This window comes from Dermacentor variabilis, chromosome 3 (genome assembly GCF_050947875.1).
Source record: "Dermacentor variabilis isolate Ectoservices chromosome 3, ASM5094787v1, whole genome shotgun sequence".
NCBI lineage: Eukaryota > Metazoa > Arthropoda > Arachnida > Ixodida > Ixodidae > Dermacentor > Dermacentor variabilis.
Genome location: NC_134570.1, coordinates 141,914,515 through 141,924,424, shown reverse-complemented (window position 1 = coordinate 141,924,424; position 9,910 = coordinate 141,914,515). Strand labels below are relative to the sequence as shown.

At 50.0% G+C, this 9,910-nt stretch overlaps 1 protein-coding gene across 1 annotated transcript in view; it reads right to left on the bottom strand.

Moving 5' to 3' along the window:
* Nucleotides 1–934: 934 nt before the first annotated feature.
* LOC142574790 (organic cation transporter protein-like) overlaps nucleotides 935–9,910 on the bottom strand; it is a 47,260-nt gene continuing 38,284 nt past the window's right edge. Inside the window, exon 2 of the mRNA XM_075683803.1 lies at nucleotides 935–2,760. Within this exon, the coding sequence (XP_075539918.1) occupies nucleotides 1,366–2,760 (1,395 nt within the window). The 3' untranslated portion in view covers nucleotides 935–1,365. The remainder of the gene's footprint in view (nucleotides 2,761–9,910) is intronic.

Sequence of the window (9,910 nt, the reverse complement as noted above, 5' to 3'; positions counted from 1 at the left end):
GCGCCGGCGCAGCGCCCCTAGCGGGAGGAGCGGGAGTCAGATGGTGGCTGCGGCCGCGCGCGACCGCGCGAGTTGGGGCCCAGCTTTTCCTCCGTGACGTCACGCGCCGGCGCAGCGCCCCTAGCGGGAGGAGCGGGAGTCAGGTGGTGGCTGCGGCCGCGCGCGACCGCGCGAGTTGGGGCCCAGCTTTTCCTCCGGCTGTCGTGACGTCACGTCACGTGATTGCGCTAAAGGTCAATGGTGGCTGCCCGGCCGCGCCCAAGGCCTGAACTGAGTGATTGCAATATGCAACGCATAAAAATGACGGGCCGAGCGACAGATCACATAGCAACCATGTTTACGCACTAACTTCACTCGAGGAGCGATTCAGGTAGCTGCGGGGCTACTTTGAGATTCTTGAGTAAAATCCTCCAACTTTCCTTCACTCGAGGAGCGTTTTGAGTGGAGCACGATTTGTTAAACGAAAAACCGCCCTCATGGAGCATTTCGAATGGAGGGTCGAGTCGAGGTGCGTTTGTGAATACGGCGGTCAGATTCTTCGACTGCAAGAGCCTTGTGGACAAGCACTGGCCTTGTGCAAGACTGAGCGGTTGAATGCAAGTTCCCGCATCGAGGCTGTGACACGCAGTGAAACTGGCATCGTTCTGGCAGCTGGTGGCCTGGCGAATTTTCACCAGCACGATAGTCTAACGCCAGGGCAAGTGTTACCAGCAATGCACAGTACTGCGTGCCATTCTTGGTCCACCATTCGTAGTGAATACCTGTCATAGAGAAGTGACAATGACGACGCGCTGTCGTATTCCACGAAGCTCGTGCAGTTAACGATTATATGGCACAATACGCGACCAGGCAAAATCTATATCCTAACCATACCGCAATGATTCTTTTAGCGGTATTATCAGAACCAGTCAATTAAGGACTATCGCTTGTTGTTTTGCTCACTATCGGAACAGAAGATGGCTCAAAATAAGTCAACCAAATACACAGGCAATCTAGAGGCGATGTTTTTCCTTCTTATTTTTGGTTGCTAAGGCCACGTGCACAAATATTCAGCGCATATATTTACTTAATTCTGAACTTTCTAACAGTGCAATATCATCCTAGCAAAGCAAGAAATTACTTACAATAAAAAATATGGCACATCCGTACTGTCTACATTTATCCTTGCAGCATAGGCTGAATAGCGCGAGCTTCACAGCGGTTAAAGTTCGTTGAGCAGTGTGATGTTGGATGACACTTCTCGTGCTGCGTGCCAACAAAAGCTGTGTCCGAATCTATCCAAAGTTTTCTTACAAGGGCGAAGAGTAAAGCACTTGCAATCCGTTTTTATGTACACTGTAGTATCTGATGTTCAGGAGACCACTATTATGGCGCAACTCCCATGTTCTCCTTAACATGATGAGCCGTCCTTGATCTTTTAGTCTCTAGGGTAGACAGCGACGCCTGCATAGCGAGCTTACGCTCCTCCGCATTCCTGATGTCCAAGGGTTGCACCTCGCTCTCGTACTTCTTAATGAACACTTCAGGCAGCCACTGCACTACCGCAATGCTTAACAGCGTCATCATGGTGTAGAAGGCCTCGAAGAAGAAATGTTGCCGCACAATGCGCACCTTTGAGATAGAGATTCCCACCATAGACCCGATACCACTTGCGAACACCGACAGGCTCACCCCGGCGCTCCGAATCCTAGTGGGGAAAGTGTCTCCCGCGTAGCACATGACCACGCTCATAGTGCAGCTCACCACAACCTTCATCACTGCGTGCACGCAGGCAGCTGCAAGGTCTAGCCCTCCGTACACCGTCATGGCCTTCACGAGGGTGAAGGCGCAAGTGGCGGCTAGCAACATAGACAGTGCGTCGCGCACGCCCCACTTGTTCGTCACCCGGATCACAAACGCATAGCAGGCACTCGTCAGGACAACGTGCACCAGCTGCCAGATGTTCCCGGATGCCTTGTCACTGATGGTGAGGCCAAAGTAGATGCCGCTCGCCGTGAACCTCGAGATAAATGCGGCCACGGCGCGTCGTCGCAACTTGACGGTCTCGAGGATACCTTCAGCCGCGGACACTGTGATCACCGACCCCTCTGCGGGCTTCAGTCTCGTCAGCTCGGCTAGAAGATGTTGCAAACCCTTTATGGCCTTCTCCTTGCTCATGTCGTTGAGTCTCGCCGCTGACAAGACGGCAACCTCGGCCTCGCGTACCCTCCAAGTGGCGAGGAGCCAAGCGGGCGACTCGTCCAGAAGAAAGCACCAGGCCCAGTAGATGCCGATAGGAAGGATGAGAACCGCGTGGGAGGTCATCCAACTTGGCTCCACGTGGGCCAGCAGGTGCATGAAGGGAGGAACCAGAGCACCCGCCACGGCCGTGTTGAACAGCGTATATAGCCAGCGTTGTTCTTGTCCTGTCACCTCGTACAGGAGGATGAACATCGTCAGGTAGGCAGCGCTGCCGGACGCTATCAACAAGAGGCGGTTGATCAAGAAAAATGCGTAGTTCATGGCGACGCTGCTGCCGACCGCGGAGAAGAACAGTAGACAACCGCACGCCCAATTCACTGGCTTGCGACCTATACGGTCGGATGCGAATCCTGCGACCGGCGACAGCAGCGCGTAAACCAACGATGGTAATACTGATGTCAGGTCCACGAGGTACGCCCGTCCGCACACGAGGTCGAATCGGCTCACGACACTGTCGTGCCAGTCCTTGATGTCGTAATTCCACTTGTCACACGGCACCACGGTCCTCTCTCTGTCGTCCTGCGTCACGTACCAATACATGTTCTGTTAACATTGACTCACTTAATGCGCGTTTTAGCGTACATTGCACGGACATCGGTCACACCCCTCGTCTCCTTGCAGCTCTTATGCTTCAATGAGTTTGCAATTCATTTTAATGCATTAACATTTTACAAATCACATCACCGGCACAAAATACAAGGCATCAATACATAAGGCATGGTTTATTCAGTCCTAATACCATTGTAGGGTGCCTGCTCTTTATATGTAAACTCGCAAAGCACCTTGGGATTTCTGTGACAGACAGCGCCGGACATCAAAACGACTAAGGGAGTGATTCCATAACAACTATAGCTGTACAACGCACACCGCCATCTTGATTTTGTACCAGTACAACTGGCGAAGCCCAGAGCTTGGCAGAAGACTGGTAATGTTGTGTGCAAGCACTTGGGTTGAACTTGTAGGCGAATAGCGCCTTTGTCTTACTGCGAAACCCGTAAGCACGCTGGCACGCACGTATTAACACCGTACACGTTCTTATTCTACTTCAGCTACTTTGTGTCCACGTATCTATCTATCTATCTATCTATCTATCTATCTATCTATCTATCTATCTATCTATCTATCTATCTATCTATCTATCTATCTATCTATCTATCTATCTAGTCAGCCTCATTAAGCCGCTTTTAATTGAGAAAATTCTTTAAAGCAGCCCGCCGTCATCCTGGCGAAGTAGTCATACTGTCGTCATTCATTCATTGTCATACCGTCGTCGTAATGCCGTTTTGGTCGTTTATTCGTTGTTCTTCCTGCTTCGTCACTCTCGTCATGCCGTCGTCTTCATACATTCATTCACGCTGTCATGATCGAGCTGTCGTTGTAGCGTCATCAATTCAGGATCGTCATCTCATTTCCGTCATGCCGTCGTCGTCATACCACCTTCGTTATTCCATTGCCGTCATGCAGTCGTGATTATATTGCCATTTTCATGACATTCATCATCAGCATCGTCAACATAATCAGCCTGTTTTCATGTCCTCTGCGGGACGAGGGCCGCTCCCTGCAATCTCCATATACCCCTGTTTTGCTCAAGCTGATTCCAACTTGCGCCTGCAAATTTCCTAATTTCATCATGCCACCTAGTTTCTGCCGTCCTCGATTGCGCTTCCCTTCCTTTGGCACCTTTTCTGTTACTATATTAGATCACCGGTTATCTACCCTGCGCATTACAAAGACTGCCGAGCTCCAATATTTTCTCCAGTAAAGTAGAATATCGGTTATTCCCGTCTGCTCTCTTCCTGTCTCTTAACGTTACACCTAAGACTTCTGGTTTCGTCGCTCTTTGCGTGGCCCTTAAGTTGTTCTTTTAACTTATCATGCCATTGTCATCAAGCCGTTGTTGTCATGATGGGGTTTTACGTGCCACAATCACGATATGAACGGAGGCACGGCCTTGTGGGAGCTCTGGAATAATTTTGACCAAATGGTGTTCTTTAATGTGTACCCAATGCACGCAACACGGGCATTCTTGCCTTTCGCCCGCATCTAAATGCCGTCGCTGCAGCCCGGATTTTATTCCACACTCTCGGGCTTTGCAGCCCAAGGCCAAAGTCGCCACCACCGGGCCGTTATCGTCATTGCCTCGTCGTCATACAGTGGTCGTCACGCATTCGTCGTCATACCATCGGCGTGATGCCATCGCGGTGATTCTGTATTCGTCACTTCAGCGTTACTAGTAAAACACGTTGTTGGGCTAGTTGGTGCATTGTGTTAAAAAAAAGCTGCAAAAAAAAAACACGCACACAGGAAAAATACGAGAAGACAGGAAAGAGGCGGGATAGATGTGAGATCCCTTGGAAGATACAAGTTGCATGCGGCCTTTGGAATTTATTGGCTTTTCCTTGACGGTTGGTTGTGATAACCCGATTATGCGATAGTCACGCGACACAGTGTCCTTTATAACCAGCCTCTTTCCTGTCTTCCTGTATATTTCATGTGTCCGTCTTTTTGACTGGTTTTTTTATGCAATACTTCACCTTTGTCGTTTGATATCCGTCATACTGCTGCTGTCACGCCGACGTCGTCACCACATCGTCGTCATGCCCTCACCGTAATACCATTGTCCTCGTGTCGCTTTCTTGACGCTGTCATCACTTTACCATCGCATTCATTTCAGAATCGTTATCCCATTTTCGTTATGGCCGCCGTCGTCCCCTACTAAAACATTCCGTAAGCACTTCAAAAATTTTATATTTTCCATACGATTCACGTCGAAATCACGCAGTATTTATATAGAATTCATACAGATTCCGTAAGAATCTTAAGCAAAGCATCCAGAAAAATGCACTGATTTGAATGGCATCCGGGAGGTTTCACTGGCGTCCTGCCGCCTTCGTCGTTCCATCGACGTCCTTCCATTTCTTCTTCGTCATTCAGACGTCGTCACTGCGTCGTCGTAATACTGTCAGGGTCGTGGCTGACCCTGGTGATAAAGTTTCATAGCAAAGTGAGCCGATCCTGGAAGAACGTGTGTGTCGCATATAGCCGGAGCAATACAAATCTCAGAACCACAAGAGACTGTAAATAACGGTTTATTCAAGCATACGGTATTACAAAATATCCGATCAGGCACCTGCCTTATGCCGCTCCGAACTCCGTGTTACCTAAGGCAAGCAATAGTTGAGCATCACTAAGCCTCATCACACCATCCGCAAGCAAACGGCCTGACGGAGAGAGCTAATTCAGACAGTTCAAGCACATTCGGCTTCCTACTCCAGCAACAGGAAGCCGCGAGAAGCATACTGGTGCAAACATCTGTAGGCTGCTGCTCATTGGGTGAACACTGCCCTAGAGAGCTCAGCTGGGACATCGCCATATAAAATAGTCTATGACCAGCTGCGCCGACTTAACGTGCTCGATTTGGATGGATATACCGATCAGATGTGGACGCCCCACCGTGCGACAGTCATCATGCCGCTAAATTAGAGAAGAAGCTCCCAAGAGTTCCGCGAAAGCCCAGGATGTTCAAAGGTATCGTTACGACGGTCGTCATCGTTCCGTGCCGCAGTACCATATAAGAGATGAGGTATGGGTCCAACGAGGTAGTCTGCCACAGGGCCAGAAACTATGCGCATAATTTGAGGGTCCATTTGTGATGACAGAAATTCTGGAGGAGTACACTTGCCGTGTTCGCGCTCTGGACCAACACGGAAGCTTGGGCAGGAGAAAAAAATAATTTTCCCGTGGTCATGACTAGTCTGAAGAAGAAGGTACACCGACAAATCTGATGTGGTTGCGCGCTGAGTTTCAAAAACGCAGTGTGGCAGAGTGTAATGAAGCGAAAGCACAAGCTCGGTAACAGGGGGCAAGGTTAAAGAGGAAACGAGTGCATGAGAAGAAGCTTTCTCTTCCTTTCCTTATATATATATATATATATATATATATATATATATATATATATATATATATATATATATACATATAGTTTCTCACTACAACACCTAGAGGGAAATCTGGCGCCACCGTCTATGGGAGTTTCTTAAGGGGGCACCGTGCCGTAATGGGAATGACGGTATATACGTCTGCGAGGCTCGTGTTGGCTGGTGTTGTAAGAGGTTTCGTCTGAAACGTGGATATGGCTACGCAAATAACGCGTTCTCAAAGCAAAATCTTCATAAGATGTTTGCATTCAGGCATATTACATCTTTACTCACCCACAATGCATGACCAAGCGAAGCAAAGCAAGAACAGACGACCAACTGTTTCAAAGCGAGCGCGAACCTTGTCGTCTGTCCCCCAACTTTAGCGGCCTGCTGATACTTTTTACGTAACATATAATCGTACACGCTATAACAAGTTCTCATAGTTAAACAAAACATGTTTACGCGTAATAATAAAGCTAAAACAGCTTTTCACGTGCTGTTCTAGTAGAAAATTAATCATTGTGACAGACGGAACGGTACTTGCCAAGCACGTCTTCAAGGTGTCCTGTCTCTACGAGAACGATGCCAATCCGAATCCACAATATACCGGCATTCTCACGCATACCACAGCGCTGCAGCGCCAGATTTCCCTCTAGGTAATGTAGTGAGAAACTCTACGTGTATATATATATATATATATATATATATATATATATATATATATATATATATATATATATATATATATATATATTGTTGCGTGAAGCTTAAGCCGAATACTATTTACAAATTATTTACAGGGGAGCTCACGGAGGCCAACATGGCGACGCTATATCAAGCCGGCCCACACGTCGTCTTCGTCCTCCTCAGCGCAGCCACACTATGGCGGCTGTTCCGTAGCATCACCCGCGGCTATAGAAGCACCGTCCCGGTGCTTAATCTACACATCCGCGGTGAAACGTGTGTGGTATGGTTTTAGTCTTGCCACGTGAACGATATCAATTGCAGCTGATGATGACGCTGAGAGATCGGCGAGGATGATTTCATACATGACATGAGTCACTTGTCGCACCACACGGTAAGGGCCAGAGTAGCGCGACAGCAGCTTTTCTGAAAGGCCCACACATCGAACGAGTGACCAGAGAAGCACCAGAGAGCCCGGAGAAAAGTGCGCGTCATGATGGTGGCAATCATAGAGGCATCTCTGATGCTCCTGTGAGGCCTCGAGACGGGTGCGGGCGAGCTGGCGTGCGTGGTCGGCGTGTGCGATCGCGTCGCGGGCGTATTCAGTGGCGCAACGTGTGGCCGAGGGCAGCAAAGTGTCCAAGGGCAACACGGGTTCACGGCCATATAGGAGATAGAATGGTGAATACCCGGCGCTGTCGTGACGCGATGAATTATACGCGAACATCACGTGTGGTAAGTGAAGATCCCAGTCGTGGTGGTCGGTCGCAACGTACTTCGAAAGCATGTCGGTGATGGTCCGGTTGAGGCGCTCCGTGAGGCCGTTGGTCTGTGGGTGGTAGGACGTGCTGAACTTGTGCTTTGTCGAGTAGGAGCGGAGGATGTCGTCGACGACTGCCGACAGAAAGCTGCGGCCACGGTCAGTGAGTAATCGGCGCAGAGCACCGTGCATTAAAAATGATGTCATAGAGCAGAAAGTCCGCAACGTCAGTAGCGCAACTTGTCGGGAGGGCTCTGGTGATTGCGTACCGCGTAGCATAATCGGTAGCAACGGCGACCCATTTATTTCCGGAGCCCGAGAGAGGAAATGGTCCAAGAAGGTCTAGACCAACACGGAAAAAGGGTTCGGGTGGGATGTCGATTGGCTGGAGACATTCAGCTGGAGGTGTGGAGGGCCTCTTCCGGCACTGACAGGGCTCAGAAGCGGCAACGTAGCGCCGCACGGAGCGGGCGAGACCCGGCCAAAAGAATCGACGGCGTACACGGTCGTATGTGCGCGAGACGCCCAAGTGTCCAGCCAAGGGAGGATCATGAAGTTGCTGGAGGACAGTCGAAAGCAGGTGCGATGGAATTACGAGCAGAAGGTCAAGGCCGTGTGGATCAAAATTGCGGCGGTATAATGCACCCTCCTTAAGGAGAAACATCCGGAGAGAGGCGTCGCCAGGAGTTGACTCCGGACGATCGATGAGGGCTCGTAATGAAGGATCGCGCCGTTGCTCGTTGCCGATTTCAAGCAACTGGGACACAGAGAAAACGCAAGCGATGTCGTCCGCATAAGCCGGTTCGTTGGCGGGGTAGCGGGACAAACAATCGGCATCCTGGTGCAAGCGTCCCGTTTTATATACCACGGAGAAGGTATATTCTTGCAGGCGTAACGCCCAGCCAGCGAGTCATCCCATGGGGTCCTTGAGCGAGGATAGCTTGCAGAGAGCGTGGTGATCAGTGATGACACAGAAGGGGCGTCCGTACAAGTATGGACAAAATTTCGCAACAGCCCACACAAGAGCGAGGCACTCGCGCTCTGTGATTGAATAATTGCGCTCGGCGGGTGATAGAAGTCGGCTGGCATAGGCTATAACGCGATCATGTCCACGCTGGCGCTGTGCTAACACTGCTCCTATGCCGTGACCACTGGCATCAGTTTGAACTTCCGTTGAGGCAGACGGGTCAAAGTGGGCCAAACTTGCAAGCGTGGTAAGGAGAGTAGTCAGCTGCGAAAAAGATGCAGCATGGTCAGGACCCCAAGAAAAAGGGGCGTCTTTCTTCAAGAAGTCGGTAAGGGGGCGTGCGATGGTCGCAAAATCCTTCACAAAGCGTCGGAAATAAGAGCACAGCCCTACGAAACTATGAACGTCCTTGGTAGAATTCGGAACAGGAAAATTCGTAACGGCGTGAATTTTGTCCGGATCGGATCGCAAGCCTCTGGCGTCTACGAGGTGTCCAAGGACGGCGATTTGGCGGCGAGCGAAAGGACATTTTGACGAGTTCAACTGCAGACCAGTGCGGCGGAACACGTAAAGAATCCCTGAAAGACGGTCTAGATGTGTGTCGAATGTGGGCGAATAAACGATGACGTCGTCCAGATAGGAAAAACAGGTGGACCACTTGAACCCCTGAAGCAAAGAGTCCATCATTCGTTCGAAGGTGGCCGGCGCGTTACAGAGACTGAAAGGCATCACCTTGAACTGATAAAGGCCGTCAGGGGTAACTAATGCAGTCTCCTCTCGGTCCATGTCATCGACGGATATCTGCCAGTAGCCGGACCGTAAGTCGATAGAAGAAAAATAGGTGGCACCGTACAGGCAGTCTAGAGCATCATCAATACATGGCAAAGGCTACACGTCCTTTCTTTTGATTTTGTGAAGGTGGCGATAATCTACACAAAAGCGCCACGTTCCATCCTTCTTTTTGACAAGTACGACGGGAGACGCCCAGGGATTACAGGAAGGCTCGATAATGTCCTTTGCAAGCATCTTTCTGACTTCTTGTTGGATAACAGCTCGTTCCGACGCAGAAACACGATATGGACGTCGGTGAATAGGGTTCGCGTCGCCAGTATTTATGCGATGGGTCACGACGGACGTTTTACCTATTGTCAAAGTCAAAAATGTCGCGATAGTCTTCAAGAACGCGGCAAAGAGCTTCAGCTTCAGCAGGTGTAAGGTCAGAGGAAGCCATCTTCTTAATGTCGACGTCAGTACCGTGCGATGACGTCACGGTATGGGCTGAGCTGTAACGATCTTCCACTGTGAATGGCTCGACGTCATCATCCTGCAAAGCGCTAA